Here is a 22,207-nt window from a genome sequence, read left to right on the forward strand (position 1 = left end):
TAAATACATTTGATTGCCAAGCAGAGAAATGGACACGACTATCCGTGTCCATAAACAGGTATTGATCTTGAGCATGCGTGCCCTAGTGTAGTTTAGTGTATGTTTAGAAAGGAGGGAGGAGGGGAGGGAGGGGGGAGGGCTACGGTGATATTGGGACGCGGCCCTTTAATTCCTCTTTACGCCCCGCCCACTCCTCCTCCCGCCTTTACTCTGCGTCACTGGACACCGTCAGCCATTTTAGCAGCCGCGGCAGTGTTTGTGTGAGTGCGTGTGTGTTGTTGTCGAGGTCTTTTTTATACATTATCATAGCTGTACCATCTCTGTAGAGGCTTACATACCCGAAAATGCAGGCAGAACAGGAAAATATTGACTTCAGCACCGATGAATTTCCAGAAGGGTCCAAAATAAACGCGAGCAGAAATCAACAGGATGACGGGTAAGTTAGCCGAGAGGGTCGCTAATAGGCCAGAGCACACCGGGCCGAGCTCCGAAACGGTGCCGTCGGAAACTCAAGGAGAATGACAATAAAACGGCGTTTAGGTTAGCCCCTTTGTAGCCAAATAATCCCTAAATGTGGGCAGATGTTTCGATATTGTATTTTCAGCTTAACTTCTGCTTAATAAGTGGTTGATATGCATCAAGCGAAAGGTAACGTTGTGGTACGAGTCCCAACTTAAGCCTCGTAGCTCCGCTTGTGCCGTAACGTTAGTCGAAGCCGCCGACTCTTAGCGAGTAGCTAACGCTGGCTAACTAACTCGATTAACGCCAGGATTTTATTTTAGCGGTGTGAATGGGAGAGGAGCCCCATCGATAAGATGTATACGAAGTCGCTCTGACTGGTTTGATGTGAAATCGTGCATTGGGGAGACTGATTTTTTTCACAGGGTGATGGTAACCGCTACTGTGTGCAACTCAAACGCAGCATTTTTATTTGGTATCCCAAACCACCAACGAACCTAGCAACGGTTTTTTTTTTGATAAGTGTAAATACTGGTAAATCTTGGTCAGTTTTTAATGACTATTTTGCCTGGCCACCATGGCAACACCCTGCATTAAACATGTTTACGAAAATAGCTTTATGACAAAAATTTACTATAAAGCTACTGTAGGAGCTGTAAAAAAAAGTGTTTTTGTGTTTACAGGAAAATGTTTATTGGAGGTCTGAGTTGGGACACCAGCAAGAAAGACCTGACAGACTATCTGTCCAAGTTTGGAGAAGTGTTGGACTGTACTATCAAAACAGACCCCATGACTGGCCGTTCCAGAGGCTTTGGGTTTGTGCTTTTCAAGGATGCAGAAAGTGTGGACAGGGTGAGTTGCCTTTGTGTTAATACAGTCACACATACTATTAAGTTGCAGATTGAGCTTTGTGAGTACTTTTTATGTTTGTGTGTATTTTTCATTTATTGATTTTATCCTTTTTAAAGCTCCAGTAACATTTGTGTGTTCAGGTTCTGGAACTGAAGGAGCATAAACTGGATGGCAAACTGATTGATCCAAAAAGAGCCAAGGCCATGAAGGGGAAGGAACCTCCCAAAAAGGTTTTTGTTGGAGGTCTCCATCCTGAAACGACAGAGGACCAAGTTCGGGAATACTTTGGAGCCTTTGGAGATGTAAGTCATGTGAATTGGGTGATTTTGCTTAAAATTAAGGAGTAAATGTGAATACCAGTGTGAGATTGCTCTGGAATCATTAAAACACACGTCAAAGTTGACTGCAGGGTTGCAAGCTCCTGCTTGTAGTTTCTGTTACTTTTTAAATTATAGACAATTCTTGAGCAGTCTAACGGGTGTGCTTCTTTTCAATAGATTGAAAACATTGAACTCCCTGTGGACAGTAAAACAAATGAGAGGAGAGGGTTCTGTTTTGTAACTTATGTGGAAGAAGAGCCTGTTCAGAAGCTTTTGGAAAATCGATACCACCAAATAGGAAGTGGAAAGGTTGGTTTCCCGTTTGTTCATATTTAAAATGCTGAGGACACACATGTAGTCAACTTCCAGCATACATTTGTGTTTATTTATTTCAAACTTTGTTTTTACTTTGTGCTGCTTTTTTTTTTTTTAAATCAGTGTGAAATTAAAGTTGCCCAGCCTAAAGAAGTCTACAGACAGCAGCAGAATAGAAGTGACCGGGGCTTTGGAGGAAGAGGTGGATTCAGGGGTCGCGGAAGAGGAGGTATTTGTATATGATGTTTAGAGACCACTTGTAAGAAACCTGACTGAACCTAGAGGCTTTTGCAGAGGGTCTTATTTTGCCTCCCCCCCCCCCTCTTGATTTTGATCATTTACATCCCTGTTTGCAGGACAAGGTCAAGGCTACAACCAAGGTTACAATAGTTACTATGGACAGAACTATGGAGGCTATGGCAATGGATACAACCAGGGATATAATGGCTATTCTGGGTATGACTATTCAGGCTACAACTATCAGAATTATGGATACGGACAAGGATATGATGATTACAGTAGTAAGTCCAAGCCTGGTTTTTTTTTTTTTTTTTTCCCAAAAATGGTTTCCAGATGATTAAAATTATAATTTACATACCTGCAGCTGACTAATTCAAATGTCTGTATTCTTCATAGCTCAACCAAGCAGTTATGGCAAGGCCTCCAGAGAGGGTGGAAACCATCAGAACCATTACCAGCCATATTGACAAAATGACTTGACCTGCCAAGACCTATGGTAAGACTATAGATTGGCCTTTCCTTTTGGCCTCATCTATCAACTTAAAGATCAATAGACAACACTGACTATTATAAAACAAGTGCTTTGCAAATTCATGCACCCCATTTTGAGAGAATTTGAAAATATGTCTATAGATCTTTAATTGCTAATGCTTGTGTAGTGGTGTGCCTTTTCCTTTGTTTAAGCTCTCCAGAAAAACGTAAGCGTTTTTCTGTAGGTTTTGTTTTTCCATTTTCCTCCCTGCTTTTTAACAGGTGATCATAAGGAAATAACATAGAGTTGATAGCAATACTAACAGGTAAAGTACTGCTAAAGGGTACAGAGTAAGGGCACCTCTCCTTATTTTTTTTTCCATTCTTTCCCTAATTCTGATTATTGTACCTTGTTTGTACCTGCCAGCGGGGGACTTCATTGCAGGCCGTGTGTCACCTGACCACGAAATTCTCTGGGCGTCGCACATAGCGGGCAGAGAGCACGGCATGCACAAGAAAACGCTGTCCTGTGGTATGGTCTCTTGAAACTTCCTGTACCAGCGTAAAAACAAAGAAACATTAAAAAGGAGATCACTCGTTTTCCCTTAAGTTGTCAATGTTTTCTTTAACAGTTTTTTAAAATGGGTTTTTTACAGGTATTTAGCAGTGAAACCTAAGTGATTTTGACTGTTTGTTGTATTCTCTTTTTATTAATTTTAGTGTTCTTGTATTTCAGTTCTGGAGCTTCAGTGATTTATTTCTTTTTGTTCTCCTATAATCGGTCTCCAACCCCTGTAAACTGCAGAAACTCATAATGCTTGCTTTTTCTTTAGAATCCGTAGAGAACTTCAAATGGTACACCTCAAATCCTTTCCTTAAAACCTAGCTGATAAAGATCATATGTAAACCAGTCTTATGAAGCCATGAAAAGCTGACACAATTGGTCACCTTGAAAGTAGTTACGGACTGGCTGGAAGTGATTAAATTTTATAGGATAGTGAAAATCTTATTTGTAAGTGCTCCGATTTGGTGAGATTGTCCACCAACCTAGTGGAGCTGAAGCTTTTGCTGGCTGACGAGCTGCTTTGTGAAAGTATGTAAGTTGTACATATGATCTTTAATCTTGAATGGTGAACTTAATAGCTTAAAGTCGACAGCTCACGAAGTTAAACAGAGAAACATGGAGGTTCAGTTAAGTGCTTGTCTTGTAAAAGTGAGTAATGGCCATCTTGTCTCTTCTCTTCTAGGTAAGCAGGCTGACTGACAGTTTGTACCCCGGAGGCAGCTTGTGGATACCCTGTCCTTCTTAATCAGAGAGCGTCTTGATTTTAAAAATACCTTTATTTGATTTTCCTCTAAAGATGAAGACATGTAGTGTGTCTGACCTTGTAAATATTTTGTCCCCAAATTTCTTATCCTGTGCGTTGTTGAGGTAGAGCCTATAGGTTTTGTGCTGGTGTGTTCTTAAATCCTTATTTGGAAATGTTTTTTTTTGTTTTATTTTTTTCCTATTTTTTTGTTTCTTCCTTCAGTTTTGGATAAAGGGAATATTAAAATATTGGGGTATCAAAACATGCTTGTGTTTGGGTTTTTCTTTTCCTTTTCTTTAAATAAAGAAGTTTTCTATGAAATAAAACTGTCCTGCTTGTCTGCCTGTGAAGGGAGAAGGTGGAAAACTTGTAGAAGCAAGATAAGATGCATTTTAAGGTCTAAAGATGTGAACACTTACTCGAGAAATGGCTCGTCTCCGTTTTTCTCTGAAATGCCTTTCTGTAAAAGGGCGGAATTGGACGACAGCTTAAACCCTTGAATCAGTAAATTTTTGAGGAACTCTAGGAAAAATCGCCGTGTGTGTGTATCGAGTCTGAATGTGACGCGGCTGTAATCATCGTTCACTAGGCGCCACCATTTTGTGCGAGAGCGCCGGTGTGTGGCAACGGAGCGCTGATAGGAGCTGAAAGCAAGACGAACCTGTGTCCTGCGCCGTGTCTTCTACCGAAAGGAGTCTTTAACATATCGATACAAATATCGACCGTTCACACCTGTTTGTGTGACCAAGATAATTCAGTATTTGCGAAGTTTCAGTGAAGAGCGCTCGCACCGCAAGCGACCAAAAATGTCGGAGGACCTGTTAAGCGCGGACGACCCGACGATGAAGATGGAGGAAGACGGAGAGGGGAGCGCTGAAGATACAGCTGCTTGTGGGGATGGGGGGCCGGGAGAGGCCGAAGGCTCTAAGATAGATGCAAGTAAAAATGAGGAAGACGAAGGGTGAGTGGATGCTTACTGTGTTAGGATAGGTAGCTAGGTTAGCTAACTAGCTAGTTAACGTAAGCTTGGGAGAGGCAGCCTACGCCTGCTTGGAACCTAGCTTCGCTGGCTAGCGATGACATTAGCTGCTTGGTTGCATCTTTCTAAAAAATCCAATTACTTAAACCCAAATTTATGCTACCTAACGTATAACAGTCAGGGGGCGGTTTTTATCTGCTGCCTGTTAACCCCATACGGTGTTTAACGTCAGCGTTTTGCCGGCGTTTTCATCTCGAATAAGCTGGCAGCGCTAACGTGAACTCTTACTAGCTGGTAATAATGCTAAGCAAACTCGTTTTTAGTTGCTATCTCTTTAACGTTATTTCTGCCCGCGCTGCCCAATGAGTTAACGTTATGTTCTTGATATTTGACAAGCAAGAACTCAACCTCTGTCATTGATCCTTCACTACATTCCTAACACCGCTTTTGAAAGCACAATGGCTACGTTTGTTTGAGCTTAGCGGTTGATGATGAATGTTAGACCGTTGCGCATCTGCTCTGTTTTCATATGTTGTTGTGGCAACGCCAGCGGAGGTGTTGCTAGCAAAGACGTAAGTTAGGCGTGTGTAACATTTGTTTAAATGTTTCACATCACATGCTGTGGCGTAAAGGCTCTGCTAATAGTTTGGAGCTTTGCGTGTAGCTTCAGGAAACCGATCTGGATATTCCCGGTTTGTTCCATTAAAAAGATAACAGAAGATCGCTTTCCAGTCATTAACCTATCTAATGTCTAGAGTTGTAGGCAGGTATCCCAGTAAGTTCCTCTCTGGTGGTCAAAAGCAAAAAACATCTTTTTGACACTAGTGGCTGAATGACTAACTTACTCTGTTATATAAGGGAAACATTGACGACATTTTCGCACATAACGCATGTTTATAGGTAGCCCTTCACATAAAACTTGAATTTTTTGATATCCTAAATCACCGTGTCCGAAAATGATACCAGTATTAAAACCACACTCCTCGAGGTTCTTTGTAAAGACAGTGGTTCTATTTAGAAGAATAAACACACAAAACACCATTTGCATGCTTAAAGGGTTCTTTGCATGGTTAAATGGTTCTTCAGATTGATGGAGAACATGTTTGTTTATGGTTTTATGTAGAACTTTGTTGAAAAGGGTTCTTCTGTATTTACAATGTCAAGCTTGTAACAATAGTAACAGAACCCTTGAAGAACCTTTATGCAGTGATTAATGCAAATGGAGTTCTGTATTTTTTGGGGGAAAGAAGGCGGTTAGGTCATTTCCACATGCATACATGAATATGACCTGTGTATCTGAAAAGCTATCCATTCTGGAAGGGAAGAGGGACATCTATATTTCAGTAGCATCTAAAGTCATAGTCCAAAATATCGTTTATAGTCCAGTTCCTGAAGACAGTAAAAAGGTTTTCAATTAAAATGATTTCAGTAATGTCACCTACAGCAATCACTGTGTTCTTTCTTTTTTTTTTCCACAGGAAAATGTTCATTGGAGGGTTGAGCTGGGACACAACAAAGAAGGACTTGAAAGATTACTTTTCCAAGTTTGGGGAGGTTGTAGACTGCACTTTAAAGCTGGATCCTATGACAGGCCGGTCCAGAGGCTTTGGCTTCGTGCTGTTCAAAGATGCTGAAAGTGTGGAAAAGGTAGTGATGTTTAATGCAGTGCAGTCTCCACTCATTGCTGAATGTGCTCATGTGTTTGTCTTTGTAGGCCAGCCATGTCCAACTCAAGTTCTGTAGAGCTGCAGCACTTAAGAATGTTATACATTATATTCGCTGCTTAAACACCCCCAGTTCAGCACACAAAGCGTTTAGTAATTATCTGATAAATCTGATGTTTAAATAGGGGGTTAGGTGTTGTGGCCCTCCAGGACAAGAGTATGTTGCTACTAATTTATTTACATGTATTATTACTATTTGTGTATTGGGACAGTATGTTTTTCTTTTGTTATTGTAAGATGTTAAACCTAGTCTTGTGATGTTTTGTAATCTGCTGATCACAGGTCATTCAACAGAAAGAACACAAACTTAATGGTAAAGTGATTGACCCCAAAAAAGCAAAAGCCATGAAGTCCAAAGAGCCTGTGAAGAAGATCTTTGTTGGTGGCCTTTCACCAGATACTCCTGAGGAGAAGATCAGAGAGTACTTTGATGCTTTTGGAGAGGTGTGTAAAGAGAACAACCAAACGTGATCGATGTTATAGCCGAGTGTTGAAAAGAAACAGTGGTTACCTGTTGAATTTATTACCTGTAACAATGTCTGTGAACAGTTTTGATGTTGCCCTTTCACTGAGGATTGGTGTACCTGTTTTTAAGGTGGAGTCTATTGAGTTGCCAATGGAAAACAAAACAAATAAAAGGCGAGGTTTCTGTTTCATCACCTTCAAAGAGGAGGAACCAGTAAAGAAGATCATGGAAAAGAAGTACCATAACATTGGCCTAAGCAAGGTATAATTCAATATTACAGTAACCATGAAACCTGGATATACAATTTGTATTATTAGTCTTTGATGCAGATCTTAATATTTAACTTTATTTATTGTTATACACAGTGTGAAATCAAGGTAGCCATGTCAAAGGAGCAGTACCAGCAGCAGCAGTGGGGTGGCAGAGGCGGCTACCCTTCTAGATCTCGAGGGAGAGGAGGTGAGTCCTGTCTTTAGGTAGATCTAACTGTGGCAACCTGGCACACAGAACTAACACTTCAATGCAGTCATTGCATGCTTGACTTAAAGTAGTACTGTTATTGTCACCATTCCCATTGTCTGTGGTGTGATGAGTTTTGTGACTTTTTGTTTCAGGGCCTAATCAGAATTGGAACCAGGCTTACGGAAATTATTGGAATCAAGGTTATGGAAATTATGGAAACTACGGCTACAACAATCAAGGCTATGGTGGATACGGGGGCTATGATTACTCGGGTTACAACAACTACTACGGATATGGTGACTACAGCAGTATGTAATACTGTTTGTGAAAACACTGAAAGAAACTCTAAGGAAATAACGTATCATGGATTATTTTGGTACCTGTACTATGATAACTGTGCACTAAATTATCTAGGCAAAATTCACTCTCATGCATTATATGCATTAAGCTTTAAACATAGACATCTAGATCATTCATGCCTTTGTTTTTTTCTGTCTTGCAGGGGAATCTTGTTTTAACTTAATGTATAACACATATTTATTGTATGAAATGTGACGATACATGGGATGGGAAAGGGATGTCTTGCCTTCATAACTTTGTCACAAGTGCCTTGAGACCCTTAAAGAGCAATTCAAACTGTACTTCTGTAGGTCATGGGAAAATGACCACTAGCCAATGGCCATTTTTTAGAACAAAATAAACTATTTTTAAAAATTTCTCCAATTTACTGTAAATGTGTTTGTCTCCCTGTATAATTGAAATAAAGTACGTTTGAATACAGTTTAAAGTAAGTATCCAATAAGTTATCACATAATTATCATATTGGTTTACTTTATACAACCAGATACATTTATTTGCATTAATAAAGTGTGCAATGTTAAGCTTATATTGAAAGATGAAAATAGCTGCAATCTGAGATCATATTTTTTTTTTATTTTTTATTTTGACCCCTTAGATACTGTCAGTTGACTGTTTCCACTGATTTAACAGCAGCTATGCTTTTTTCTCTGTTCTCTGCTCAACCTGCAGACCAGCAGAGTGGTTACGGCAAATCTCCAAGGCGAGGTGGCCATCAAAACAGTTACAAGCCATACTAGTACATAAACTACAAAAAGTAGATACAGGTATGTCATTGCATTACTTATCACAAGCTGTCCTTAGAAAATAATGTATACTACATTGACCTTTCTATTTAATGTACTTTGCTTAATTTTTGTTTGTTTTTTTAAGTTTTTTACAGCACCCTCAAGTGCTTTACTGTAGTGGTAACATAGAGACTTCAGTCTTTTGGCAATAATGTAACAGCTGGCTTTTGGCTGTTTCTTGCCATTTTGTAACAGTAAAAAAATAACAGGTACAGTACTGCTAAATGGGTACCAGAAAATAAGGATTTACAACGAAAGAGAAAAAAAGAAGAATGTTGTCTCCTAACTCTGACCTTGTTTGTACCTGCCAGCGGGGACTTCCTTGCAGGCCATGAGCTGACTTCCCGATTCTCTCAGGCCCGCTCAATGCGGACAGGGTACGAGAGGCGTACGCTCTCGAATGCTCCCATTTGGTATGGTCTTCCAACATCCTGTATATGGTCCTCTATATTTGTCAAACAAAAAAAAGACAGAAAGAAAAAAAAAAACGGATACTTCCAGCTTTTATCTCCAGCTTTGTTGTGTTCTTTTTTAAACTTCATTGGATTTGTTTTATGTAATACAATCTATTTCTGTAATTTTATAATGGCATTTTTTACAGGCACCTCAAGTAATGGTTAAATACGACAACAGTTTTAAAAAATAATAACTGTTTACTTTTCAAAGGATACAGCCTTCTCTGGACTTTCCAGTGTTTAATATTATGCACTTCTAATCTTACCTGTAATGCTTGCTTTTCCTTATTTATAGCTCGTGTAGCAGTAATAGCCAGTAGTCCATGAGCTAAAACCTGGTTTGTACTTGGACACCACTACGTCGGAGAAGTGCTTAATTTTCATATTTGTATTGTGTGTTGTTCTACTGACAGCGGTGGAAAAGGTTCACTTGTAAACAATGTTAATTCTAACAAATCTAACAAATTCTCTTTTTTTAACTGTTGCAAAACTTGGAAAAAGTGTATGTCACCAGAAATTTGCATGCAATGTTTCTTTTATTGTAAACAGTTGAAGACTTTAATATGTGTATGGGCTTAATCTTATCAATTAAGCTTACTTCAAGATTTCTAGACTATTGTACCTTATTCAAAGTATGAAGTATGTTTTTCTCTTCATAATGAAATACTTTAGAATTGGGAGTTCTTGTACATTTTAGAGGACATCTCCTTCTTGTGTGCTTGTGAGAAATTGATTCATATTTTTCTTTCCTGTCTTTCAGGTGGCAGTGTGGTTCGGAGGTAACATCAGAAGAGAATACCATTGAGTCAAGGCAATTGTTTATTATGGAGTGTTAATAAAAGGACAAAAAGAGAGAGTCTTCATTTCAACTACAGCTACTGTCCATGTACAGTAGAGCTTGTCTTTGCCAGATGATTGATGAAGGTGGATATTCTGATCAACATTGAACTCACCCTAAGACACAGTGTAACACCCTTTGCCCCAGTCAAAACCTTTCACGTTTTGTGTTGAATTTATATGTTTACTACCGTTAAAGTTTGTAGTTATAATTTAGCCGAATCCTCTCTTGTGCCAGTGTTGTGCTTCAGCTTCATGAAATCATTTGTAATTTTCTATAATGAGTATTTATTAGTTAAAAGTAGGAAAGAGTACAAATGTTAGCCATTTAATATTCATTTCCTATAGGCCTAGCAAGGTTTTTGCTACAAAATCACATAAACCTTTGAAAGATGCAATGGATGAAATAAAGTGTATAAACTCTGCATCAGGTTTCTTCCTTGTGAGCATTCCAGAGTCTCATTTTATTACAAGCAATCTTGTTATCTTACACAATAAACAGTATTTACATGCCAGTCAGTACTTCCTGGGTTGAACATCGGTCTGGTTAAAGTGTACGTCATTTTGTGGTAATGTCCAATAAAGGGTACAGTACAGAAAAAAAGGTTTCATATTCTAAATTCAACATCAACACAACGTACATTGTGTAAAACAAATAAAAATATAATCAAATACTTCCCTACTTTTCCCGTCATATTGACTGACTCGGAGTTAATCAGTCATTTGCAAAAATAAATCACGGCTGTAAAGGTTTCAAAGGTCTGGAGGAGGATATAGGTAACAATTAACTTTAACATTCATCAGTTTGAAGTGTTTGATGGACCTTAAGAAGGAAACATTGATTTGTGATTTATCTCTAAGATAAATGTATAAGTATATATATATACACACACATATATAAACTCACAGTGCTTAGTCTCAGACTAAAGCCTTTCAGCTGGAGTGGATATACAAATGTCTCATTTGTCTCATATATATATATATATTCATTTGCATTAATATTTACAAGCATTTTACTATCTGCTAAAAGAAATGAAAATGTCAAAACAAAACTAATACAAAATTAAAACCTATTTAAAACAAACAACATTTAAGACAGGTTAGGGTCTGCTTCACATGTTTACACTTCATAAGGAAACAGGAAGATACTGAGAACATTATGTGGGAATGACTCCTGTTGCCAAAAGAATGATCAGCACAACAATGATGAGCACTATCACTCCGATTATAATCATCATTTTCATATTCTTCCACCAAAACTTTCTGGAAACTCTCGTGGAGGTCCTTTGAAATGAGTCAGCCTGGTAGAGAGGGCATGCATTGAAAAAGAGGAGTAAGTGACAATGTGACAAACATTGTCCACTGATCATTCTGAATGACCAGCCATTCACTAATTACATGATACTTTTAATTACAATGAAAAATATATTGCATCTCTATTTGCTATTCAGGCATACGTATTACATTATAGTGTGATGCTATTTCTTTAAAAAATGGCATAGGTAACTTACACTTGCTTGCAGGTCATCTGTTTTTCCAATCAGGTCATCTAATCTCTCTCCTCTTTCCAGCACTTTGTTAATGTTGTCTTTGAGGATAACTTTGACGTCATTAACCTGCTCCTGCACTTGATTGAGCTTACTGGGAGCTTGAGGTTGTGTACTGTTGTCAGCCTGTACATGGAAAAGGCAAACAAAAGATACACACTCAAAATGACGCCTCTGTTATGACGTCTCTTCATGTCTTTGTACAGTTTTTTAATGAAATTTTTGTTTCATTTTAATGGGCTCATTAATATTCAATTGTGAATTAACATACTTAGTTACAGTATAGAACACTCCAGTTTTACTTACTATAGTACAGTCTGTTGTGCATCACAGGCAGCCAGCATTATATGAAATCACACTGGAGTAAAAATACTTTACAATATGCCTTGTAACTGCCTTTGCAAGCAAAAACGTTCTTGTTTTTTGCAAACTGTGACATTCCTTTACTGACATTGCTGACATGTTGGCTTCAACTTCCCTCTGTTGTGAACCACTGACTTCCTCCTTAACAGCCACTAGTCCTGAGCTACATCATAAACTCTAGTGTGCTTTAGAATTCATGACTTTTTATAAAGTAAAGACTTTTCATAAAGTTTTTCATACTTTTTAAAACTTTGATCCCCTTCTGGTACATATATGTCACTCTGCCTTTAAGGACTTGTACTGTCAACAGAGGTAACAGGTTGGTTTTAACCTTAAGCAAATAACTGTACAGTCACCAGGCAAACAGGATGAGAAAGTAATTTCACTCACCATGTTGATACTTTACAGGTTCCTATTCAAGCCTTAAGTTCTCAGCAGGTCGCTAAATCCGAAGCCCGTTTCACACCAAAGTCTCTATCATTGCTCAAAACATACAGTGTACAGTGTTTCTCGAGGCTTCTGCGAGCTACAACATGCGCCTGAATAAACAGGCAGAAAGGTTTCAGAACTCATTTGCACACAAGGCTGCCCCTCCCAGCTGGTTTGTACATTAACCACTGCCAGATAACTAGAGGCTTCCCATTGGCTTCTGGTCAGCCAATCATTTTGGCTGGACCTACCATCTGTTGGGCAAGCACCTGATGAAGATCTGCACTGTACTCATGGCTGGGCGAAGGCCACTGTTCTTATCAAAGGACTGGTGACAAAGGTACTGCAGACCTGGACAGCAATAAAAGAATGAGGTCATTTGCCACCTGTTTTGTCAGAGTGTTTTTTTCATGTGAGTTTTGTCTTAATATGCTTTTACACAACCACTGTGAAGTATTTTCAGCAGTTTTTCATCTGGGTAGGCAAGTGGTTTCTCTCATTTTTTTGTTCACAATGTTGTTTCCAAGAAAAGCCATAGTACTCTGGAGTCATCACTCAGTCATGTGAACTCTGTCGTGGGGTTTTAATCACTTATCACTTAGTGCCTGTTTAGGAACTTTATAACCTTAGTTCAATCATATCTTTTAAGAGCTATTTAGACACATACTGTGCCACATATAACAATCGCCCTTCTTTTATGAATGCAGAATGTTTCACAGCTGTTAGTCATTGCAAGCCAAGGCAACAGATATTAGTCAAAGGTCATGTGAAAAATGTATTACCATATTGAGAAATTCTTAGGCCCTCTGGGCATCAAAGCTGAGCTCTGTAAAGCACGTGTAACTAATGCTATCCTGTGACAGAAAATGACATCTGAAACTAATATTCGACATGGACTTAAATGGACACTAAAATAAAGGCAAACACTTATTAACAGTATTTTCCTTATTTTCTAGATTAATTTGGAAATGTGCCATTTATCTCACCATTCCTTCAGAACTGACCTTTTGCGTAGTAGCCCTCCAGAGAGTGGTCTAATTAAACTCGTTACATGTTATTTTCTGTAGAAGAAAATACGTTATTACTAAGCAGTACGAATGAACAGTGAAGTCATTTTGCAGCAAACAATATGATTATATCGTTGAAAAAACTCCAAAAAATGCATACCTGAAAATCATCTCTCCTCATCACTATGCAGCCTCTTGCTTTACAAGAGTAAGCTGTAGTATGAAGAAATATAAGATGTTTGAGGTGTTATTTAACAAGAACCTGAACATTTAAACTATCAAAAAAGGGAGGCTGGAGCTGCAAATTACAGCACAGAAAAAAGTTATATGCAATATAATCTGTTAAACACTATTGAAAAACATGAAAAGACATCCAGATGATTATGCGAAGAATCTGCATGACCTGTTGACTTCTTAGGTAACATATTCACCCTATTCACTTCAACTCTGCCAAGCAAGTTATAAACTGTTAACCCATTTGTGCCCAAATTTTCCTGTGAATTTTACACTTATTGATGTTCTACCAGTGACCCATGTAGACAGGTCACTGGTGAAAGTGATGCATGTGTTTTTGTTAAAGAGGCAAAATCCAGCTGGAAATTCACGAACATTTGTTTTTCTATTCTGTATTTTCTTCCTCTTTCTGGGTTGACTTTCTAGATGTGAAAAGAAAGACTGGTCACATCAAAAGCCACAATGTTATTTTTTTTTGTATTGTAGTATTTTTTGATGCTTCATAATAAACTTAATCATTTACTTATTTAATTATAATAGCTACACTTTTTAGAAATTAGACGAAACTTGTCAGAAAAACACCTTAACGTGTGACCTTTGCGCACAGATCACATTTCAAATCAGAAACATCAGTGAATTTACTTCTGCAGCAAAACAGGGAAGACTGTAAACGCTAACACTTTTCAGTTTTATTCAAATCCAAATGCCATTCTTTTGTTTTTATTTTTTCTTTCCTTGTCTTTTCTTTTTTTTGGTATTTTCTTTTTTTCCTCTGTTTATATTTCACAAAGAAATATAGTTGGATATTGTGAATGTTGAGCTTCGGTGTAACCTGCTGTTATTCTGTTAAACAGAAGAAGAAAAGCCTCATAACAATAATGGATCCATTAGAACCTTGTTCCAAAAGGATATTGCTACACTACCTCATGTCATTTGGCTCTGGAATCAGTTTCTCTAAGATATTCAATGAGGAAGGTCTGGCTGATTCCTAACAGATACCTAATTACTAATAAAGTTAAAAAAGTGTCACTTAAAATGATCCATAAAATCTACCCAGCTAAAAATGACTTCTCAAGTTTAAACAGGACATTGGAACAACTTGTTCATTCTGTAGTAACTATCCAGACAGCCATTCGCTTATTCTGGCTTTGTCCATATGTAAAAATATTGGCAGAACCCCAGTGCCTTTATTATTCATAATACTGATGTGAGGTACTGATTATTGTGGAAACATGTATTATTTGGTATTTTGGACAATCATAGAGCTACACACACATATATATAATTATCGTGTACTTTTAATGGCGAAGCTTTATTTTCGCGTTAATTCTCAGGCAAAAGATTCATTTTTGTTGCATTTGAAAACATTATTTAGAAGAAAAAACAGCCCTCTTTAAAAGAAAAAGCTATTAGAAGTGTTAAAGCATGTAGGTTATGTAGTTATGTACAGGCCACCTAGTTAGCAGATTGATTCAGGTAACGTTACATGTGCACTGTTATATGATTGATTTTTGTATGCATATGATGTTGTGTAGTATGTTTTAGGAAAAGAAAGAAAGAAAGAAAGAAAGAAAGAAAGAAAGAAGAGGAGGAGGAGGAGGAGGAGGAGGAAAGAACGGAATCTGGCCTCACGCTGGATTGGTGTCCATGGATACAACTTCCGAGTAAGCCACGCCCACAGCTCAGACCTCCGAGTTCAGCACTTCTCCACAGCAGCTCCGTGCAGACTCTGCTGGCACTGACGAAGAAGAAGAAGAAGAAGAAGGTTTCCAAGTTTTGCTGTTGTTGTCTTCGTGTCCTCTAAATCCGCAATGAACAACGCCAAACCGGGAAAAACGTTCCTCTTCACCTCGGAGTCTGTCGGTGAAGGACACTCTGGTGAGGATCTGCTTTTCTCGTAGGCACAGGCCATAAATCAACACGAGGAGCTTTATCGGAGTTATTGGACAGACTTTACATGTATTTAATTCTCGGACACCCACACTGGGCTTTACTGACTTTACTGAAGTCAGTGATGGTTCACTATACAGTGGAAGAGCAGTGCAGCCCGATCAAGTCCAGACATGTTATCCAGCTGAACTCGAACTGCACTTTCCCACCAGTTGTTGATTATCTAATCCTGTTTGTAGATAGCGACGTTGATTTAATGGCCAGTGTAAAGTTGTTGTTGTTTTTGCAAAGTCAGTGGTGAAAAACTGACCAGAGTATTTTTCCTTTTTGACTCACAGATAAAATGTGTGATCAAATAAGTGATGCTGTTTTGGATGCATATCTCTCTCAAGACCCTGACTCCAAAGTGGCGTGTGGTATGTGCTTTAATATTCCTCAACTGTTTTAGCATCAGGTTTCTGATCCTATTTCTTTTGAAATTTTAATGATGGTTTACAGAGCTCTGCTGATGACACACCGCCTTACTAAGATGAGGCCACGACTTAGTGAAGCATGGCCATAACGGGGCAGTCGTGGGCTGGATGTTGGGGAACTGGCCCTGTGACCGGCTGGTTGCCAGTTTGATCCCCAACACTGACAGTCCATGACTGAGGTGTCCTTGAGCAAGGCACCTAATCCCCAATTGCTCCCTGGGTGCTGTGGACAGGGCTGCCCACTGCTCTGGGCAAGTGTGCTCACCGCCCCTGTGTGTGTGTGCACGCTCACTAGTGTGTATGTGGTATTTCGCTTCACAGATGGGTTAAATGTGGAGGTGAAATTTCCCCATTTGTTGGTTTAAAAAGTGTCACTTAATTATGGCCACGTCTTAGTAAGGCATGGGAACGAGATCCTAATGCATGGCCACGACTTAGTAAGGTGTGGAAATGAGATAAATAATGCATGATCTTGTTCCCACAAGTTGTTAGTAAGTTAGATACACATTATTTTTATTTATACAGGGTGTCAACAGGGCTCAGTAATTTTACACATACTAAACATTTAATTTGATATCAGTCGTTTTACCTGTATTGTTTTGTGAATCCAGCATTTTCTAGTGTATTAGATTTATTCATAAAAGGATAAAATGCTAGATTACTTAAAAAAATCATCTTCATGTAAAATGAAAGTGCCCATATTTATTCTAGTTCTTCTTTGTAAATAAGTAGAAATAATGCACTGATATGTATATTTGTTCTCTGTAGAGCATATATTATCTTATTCCAGTAAAAACATCAAATTTCATCAGATGTGTTCAAACTTTTGCTTACGACTGTATATCTGTGTTTGAGACCAGGCAGAATTGCTAATCTGGTTAGACAAAGGCTGCATTCCAAACCACATATAATTGTACTAAATTGTAATTCAAAATAATACACCACAAAGTAAATAGCTGTAAAGCAGGGTGTCCCGTTTTATCCTCAAAGGGGTGACGTGGCTGCCAGTTTTCATTCCAGTCAAGCAGGAACACACATGGTTCCACTTTCTTAATCAGTTAACCGTTAGACGTCAAACTGTTGATCAAAATTGTGTTCCAAGAGCTATGCTGCAACTGAGAAAGGTGGTTCTTCATTAGCACTGTTCTCTGAAAGCTCTCTGATTGTAGAGAAGAAAGTGTACAACCATGAAAGGCCTCATTAAATAAATGCCTCTATCATAACATGTCTAAGGATGAAAAAGAAAGTCTTAATTATGTTTTCATCAAGGATTGTCACTGAAAATGCATTTTTGTTTTGTTTTTTTCATAGCCATGTTATAGTAAGGACTTTTATTTAATGAAGTGTCGTGATTTTTTCCCTCCATATTTTGATCCCTTGGCAATAGAACACCTTCAAAACGATTTTTCCCCTGACAGCTCCACTATCTGTTTGTGTTGAACACTCTCTGATTGTGTGGTGGCTTTAGAGCACACTTGTGTTCTGTTTCTGTAAATGGATTGAAGTACCTCTGGCTCTCTGGTGGACTTTTGTTCTGTGGGCAGGGCTGGCTGTGCGTGTGTAGTCTAGGGGGCTTCTGGGAAGACAAAGGGAAATGAGAGACGAGCAGCTGGAATGTAAAAAAAGTTGCCGTTATTGCCGTGTGTCTTTTACTATTTCGGTTAGACAGCTAGTATGCTGTCTAGTACTACCACACACGCAAACACACATTGTTGTGTTTCTTTTGCTTCTCTCAGCCTTGAGAGAGGGATAATGGCCCCATCTGAATCTTCCTCTGCTCAGTATTACATCAAACAGAATGGAACGATCTGCCAAGCCTCATCAGTCACATCACCAGAAAGAAGTGGGCGCAAAATTTACTAAAATACTGTTGATATGAATGACAGTGAGCAGGCAATCAAAACACTGATGTGAATGTTGTAAAGTGGCAGGAAACACTACAATGTATTTATAATTAAATCCTGACCTGTAAGCTACAACCTGTTAATTTCACTGTATATTTTACTGTACAATTTAATGGCCTTTAATGACCATTTCAAATCTGTCCACGTTCTCTTGAACTTTTATTGGGTCAGACACGTGCATAGATTTCTGGGTGATACAAGACTGTGAAGGATGCTCCCGTAGAGTCCTCGAAAATTATGTGAATGTAGGATGCCCTTCTCAGCCATATTTGAACAATCCTTGTAACAGCCTTTGATGATGTAGTGGTCTGAAAAAAGCAGCCCACCTGGACATCAGCCTAACTTTGCAGGTAAAATACACCTGGTATAGTGTGTATAGCTCAGTAGTATGTAGTTTTGGACTGCATGTGATCAGTTTGTGCCCAGCTTTAAAGCTACTTTAATGTTTAAATTAAAAAAAAAAAAGCATGCCCTTTGACACATCCCTGATACTGTACCGTAAAGCGGAATTCCATTGATTCCATTGATGTATACCATACGAAGTGCTCCAAAACATACCATGTCCGATTTCTTTACTGTGAACCTCATCTGAGTTTTTAGATGTAATGTCAATAATGGTGAAATGGTGGCAAACCTGAAAAAAAAAATCTTTGGGATTTTTTTTTTTTTTGCCCTATAACTCTCTTTATGTATCTTTCCACATTTAAAATGAAATTTTCGATCAAAACTGTCATAAAGCAATGGCACCAGGCAGTGTACTCATAACTGTGTAACTGTTTCATGGAATAACGTTTTGTGAGGAAATATTTAGAGGTATTAAACTCTTTAGATGTCTGGTTCTGATCAACAATGCAATCAATTCTGACTTAAGATTCTCTGGAATAAAGCATTTCACATCAAACCACTCTGAAAGATTGAAGAATTAAACCTCGAAATATACAAAAATTTTTTAATATTGGTCAGCTCCCCTTTAAGTACAGTTTTATGTATGTTTTACATCTCTGCATGTTGTTTTTTGGAACAGAGTGTGTAGCTAAGACGGGTATGATCCTGCTGTGTGGAGAAGTGACATCAAGGGCAATAGTTGATCTTCAGAAAGTGGTTAGAGATACTGTGAAAAGCATTGGATATGATGACTCATCCAAGGGTAAGAAATCATTTTTCAATAGAAAATTATTGAAATTTAGTCATTTGGGGTGCTATTTAAAACTGCCAGGTTTGTATATTTGATGAGCAAATTGTATTATTGTTATGAAAACGAATTAGTTATTGTAGATTGAACTTTTTGGGTCTTCCTTTGTTTAATTAGAGAAGGAAAGGGCACAGTGGAACCAAATGTGATCATTTTGTTGCTACTATCCTTCTAGGTTTTGACTACAAGACCTGCAATGTGCTAGTGGCCTTGCAGCCGCAGTGTGTCGAGATAAGTGACTGTGTTTTTGAAGGAAGAGATGAAGAGGATATTGGTGCGGGTGACCAGGTTAGATACTGACTTTAAAACTAGGCTTTTAAAGATATGCTCTACATTTAGTTTTTTTTTTATCAACTAGATCAGCTAATATCAAGTGATATTTTTCTATACATGACTTGATGTGAACTTGATGTGAGCGTTCATGAATATACTGTCAGTGGAATAGAAACCAGACATTATGTGGCTCCAAAGATGTGACATATATCACGTAGCTCCATGTTCTAATTAGATGAAACTTTCCTGCAGGGTTTAATGTTTGGATATGCGACAGACGAGACAGAGGAGTGCATGCCGCTGACTATCCTTTTGGCCCATAAGCTCAATTATAGGATGAAAGAACTGTCAAGGAATGGAGAGTGCCCATGGATACTGCCTGACTCTAAGTCCCAGGTAAAATGGTTGTAAGAAGGTGTCTCTTTACAATATAATCTTGCTGGAAGTAATTTGTTTTCTTCTTAACAGGTTACAGTGGAATATCGTGATAACATGGGAGCTATGGAGCCACTCCGAGTCCACACAGTAGTCATCTCTGTTCAACATAAACCTACCATCACGTTGTCTGAAATCCGACAGACTCTGATGGAAAAAGTGGTCAAGGCAGTAATCCCAGCAAAGTACCTGGATGACAGGACAATCTATCACCTACTGCCTAGTGGGAAGTTCCTTATGGGTGGTCCACAAGTAAATATGTAAACTGTTTTCTTTGTTGTAACATCAGAATCAGGCCATTTGCATTGTAAATGCAGTAAATGATTCTGGAGAGGTTCATGTACAATTCATTTCTAAGAATGTCATGTGAGTCACAAAACTGCATCAGTAGTTTAAATTCTGCACAGGTGCTTATTCCTTGCTTAGCTGACATTATTGCTATTGAAAACAAATCACAAGTGTAATTTGGGCACCGCCAATTTTATGTGTAATTCAAATACATCTTTATAAACAGGGAGATGCAGGCCTTACTGGGAGAAAGATCATTGTTGACACATATGGTGGCTGGGGAGGCCATGGAGGCGGGGCCTTCTCCGGTAAGGATTATTCTAAAGTGGACCGTTCTGGAGCCTATGCCGCTCGCTGGGTGGCCAAATCTCTTGTCAAAGCCAAACTATGCAGAAGGGCACTGGTACAGGTAAGGTTACTATGGGTCATTTTGTCTGAAAATGAATAAAATACATATACATATAAGCTTGTTTTTCAAGCTTGTTGAATGTGAATTATTTTTTAATAGATCTCCTATGCCATTGGCATAAGCCATCCTTTGTCAGTCTCTGTTTTTCATTATGGAACATCAACAAGAGATGAAGACGAGCTTCTGGAAATTGTTCAGAAGAATTTTGACCTAAGGCCCGGAGTTATCATCAAGTAAGTTAACGTCAAAGCAGAAGCAAGTTTAGATTATGTTCAGTACCATGAAAAGAGACACCTTTTTCATTTATTTAATTTCCAGTCACAACCATCAAGAACAAATTATTACAATTTCATGAGATATTTCTAAGAAGATTAAATAGAAAACAATCCATTTGCATAAAGAAGGAATATGAAAGGAAAATAACTGGAAAAAAGATGTTCAAAATGAGTTAATTAAAAAAAGATACAGAGAAAATGTGACTCCTAATAACCGGACAAAAGCTGGTAGACCATCAAATTTGTCACCATCAGAAAAACAGTACTTAAAGCTTTCATCTTTGAGGAAAAATTAAGCTCCACTCAGGTTCGGCTTCAAATATAAAGAAAGGTATTTCTGTCCATCTTTCCACTGTGAGCAGACGGTTTAATGCCACAGGTCTAAAGAGCTGTGTAGCTGTCAAAGAAGCTGTTACTAAGAAATCGAAATAGACAAAACTAGAAAAAAACTGCTGCCGTCATCAGAACAATGGACTGACTGACTCCCCACCTCAATGATGTTGAATGTGTTTGGGATTGCTTGGATCGAAACTGAACTTTGGACCTGTGGAAAAATATCCCTGCATGTTTCTTTAAAAACTAAAAGCTGTAATAAAGTCAAAGGGGGAGACAGTAAATACTGAAGAAAGAATTAATATTCAGTTGTTGAGGCATCTGTTTAATTTTCTGTTAAATATTTGTTTTCTGCTTTTTTCCCTGATGCTGCCGATGTAATTTGGACTGGAAATTAAATAAATAAATGATATATTCAAATAATTAATGGTAACCATCATGTTGTGACCACTCATTCTTTTACAGAGAGCTTGGTCTGAAAAGACCCATCTACCAGAAAACTGCCAGCTATGGACATTTTGGAAGAGAGGAGTTTCCCTGGGAAAAACCAAAGAAACTAGTGTTTTGACTCTTTGCTAAACAAGACCACTGTTAAATCTGTCTTTTTTCCTTTCTTTACAAATCTATGTAAGAGGAACAAAAATATGGGGCATTTTAAGCATATGTGGGATTGTAGTGTAAATGACTGGGGAGATGACCACAGTTGTTTGGAGAATGCACTTTAGAAAGTATTTTCAAAGAAAATGAATTTGCCTTTATTTGAAGACACTTTGTCTTTGTCCCTCTTTCAGAAGGGATTTTGTGATTTTCTCTGAGCTCTCTGCTGTGGTCTTTTTTGACATTAATGTTTTAATGGTAATGTTAATTAAGAGAAGTTGCTGTTCCTCTTCAAAACATTCAAATTATTTCTGTTTTTTGCGAAAGTATATTTCTGCATCTTGTCTGTCTTTTCCATTTAGAAAAGAAATATATGCATAATGTTATAATACATTCATGTGAAAAAAATCAGGGTCTCTGGAAACTCATCTACACATTCAGATCTGACTTTGAAAGCAAATAAACTTTTTTCTTCTTTTTTCTGCAGTTCCTAGAAATACATTTTGTCCACAGTTTTCAGTAC

The 22,207-nt window shown here is 38.2% G+C and overlaps 4 protein-coding genes across 10 annotated transcripts; 3 read left to right on the forward strand and 1 right to left on the reverse strand.

Moving 5' to 3' along the window:
- The first annotated feature begins 220 nt into the window (after positions 1 to 220).
- hnrnpdl (heterogeneous nuclear ribonucleoprotein D-like) lies at positions 221 to 4,229 on the forward strand. 3 transcript variants are annotated; one of them, XM_017719777.2, is made up of 8 exons: positions 221 to 436; positions 1,143 to 1,311; positions 1,452 to 1,613; positions 1,809 to 1,940; positions 2,070 to 2,175; positions 2,303 to 2,467; positions 2,583 to 2,682; positions 3,085 to 4,229. In XM_017719777.2, the coding sequence occupies exons 1-7, from the start codon at positions 345 to 347 to the stop codon at positions 2,651 to 2,653; spliced, it is 897 nt and encodes a 298-aa protein (XP_017575266.1). In that variant the 5' UTR covers positions 221 to 344; the 3' UTR covers positions 2,654 to 2,682; positions 3,085 to 4,229. The 3 variants fall into 3 exon arrangements, with proteins under 3 accessions (XP_017575266.1, XP_017575265.1, XP_017575264.1); XM_017719776.2 differs by having other exon boundaries at positions 3,905 to 4,229; XM_017719775.2 differs by having other exon boundaries at positions 2,583 to 4,229.
- A 310-nt stretch (positions 4,230 to 4,539) lies between these two features.
- Positions 4,540 to 10,460, forward strand: hnrnpd (heterogeneous nuclear ribonucleoprotein D). 5 transcript variants are annotated; one of them, XR_005131802.1, is made up of 9 exons: positions 4,540 to 4,928; positions 6,425 to 6,593; positions 6,953 to 7,114; positions 7,266 to 7,397; positions 7,502 to 7,595; positions 7,751 to 7,906; positions 8,628 to 8,722; positions 9,055 to 9,156; positions 9,959 to 10,460. XR_005131802.1 is itself a non-coding variant. In XM_017719780.2 (8 exons), exons 1-7 carry the CDS (start codon positions 4,774 to 4,776, stop codon positions 8,693 to 8,695), a joined length of 936 nt encoding a protein of 311 aa, XP_017575269.2. In that variant the 5' UTR covers positions 4,540 to 4,773; the 3' UTR covers positions 8,696 to 8,722; positions 9,055 to 10,460. The 5 variants fall into 5 exon arrangements, 4 of the variants coding, with proteins under 4 accessions (XP_017575269.2, XP_017575270.2, XP_037403153.1 ...); XM_017719780.2 differs by having other exon boundaries at positions 9,055 to 10,460; XM_017719781.2 differs by lacking the exon at positions 9,055 to 9,156.
- A 2-nt stretch (positions 10,461 to 10,462) lies between these two features.
- On the reverse strand, positions 10,463 to 12,511 carry si:ch73-234b20.5 (uncharacterized protein LOC449923 homolog). Its single transcript, XM_017719783.2, has 3 exons — positions 12,336 to 12,511; positions 11,547 to 11,708; positions 10,463 to 11,336 (listed from the first exon to the last, which is right to left on the reverse strand). Exons 1-3 carry the CDS (start codon positions 12,336 to 12,338, stop codon positions 11,193 to 11,195), a joined length of 309 nt encoding a protein of 102 aa, XP_017575272.1. The 5' UTR covers positions 12,339 to 12,511; the 3' UTR covers positions 10,463 to 11,192.
- Positions 12,512 to 15,281: 2,770 nt separating this feature from the next.
- mat2al (methionine adenosyltransferase II, alpha-like) lies at positions 15,282 to 22,170 on the forward strand. Its single transcript, XM_017719788.2, has 9 exons — positions 15,282 to 15,493; positions 15,844 to 15,921; positions 18,907 to 19,029; positions 19,250 to 19,362; positions 19,600 to 19,743; positions 19,816 to 20,034; positions 20,297 to 20,479; positions 20,579 to 20,712; positions 21,553 to 22,170. The coding sequence occupies exons 1-9, from the start codon at positions 15,427 to 15,429 to the stop codon at positions 21,653 to 21,655; spliced, it is 1,164 nt and encodes a 387-aa protein (XP_017575277.1). The 5' UTR covers positions 15,282 to 15,426; the 3' UTR covers positions 21,656 to 22,170.
- Positions 22,171 to 22,207: the final 37 nt, after the last annotated feature.

This window comes from Pygocentrus nattereri, chromosome 18, assembly GCF_015220715.1.
Source record: "Pygocentrus nattereri isolate fPygNat1 chromosome 18, fPygNat1.pri, whole genome shotgun sequence".
NCBI classification, from domain to species: domain Eukaryota; kingdom Metazoa; phylum Chordata; class Actinopteri; order Characiformes; family Serrasalmidae; genus Pygocentrus; species Pygocentrus nattereri.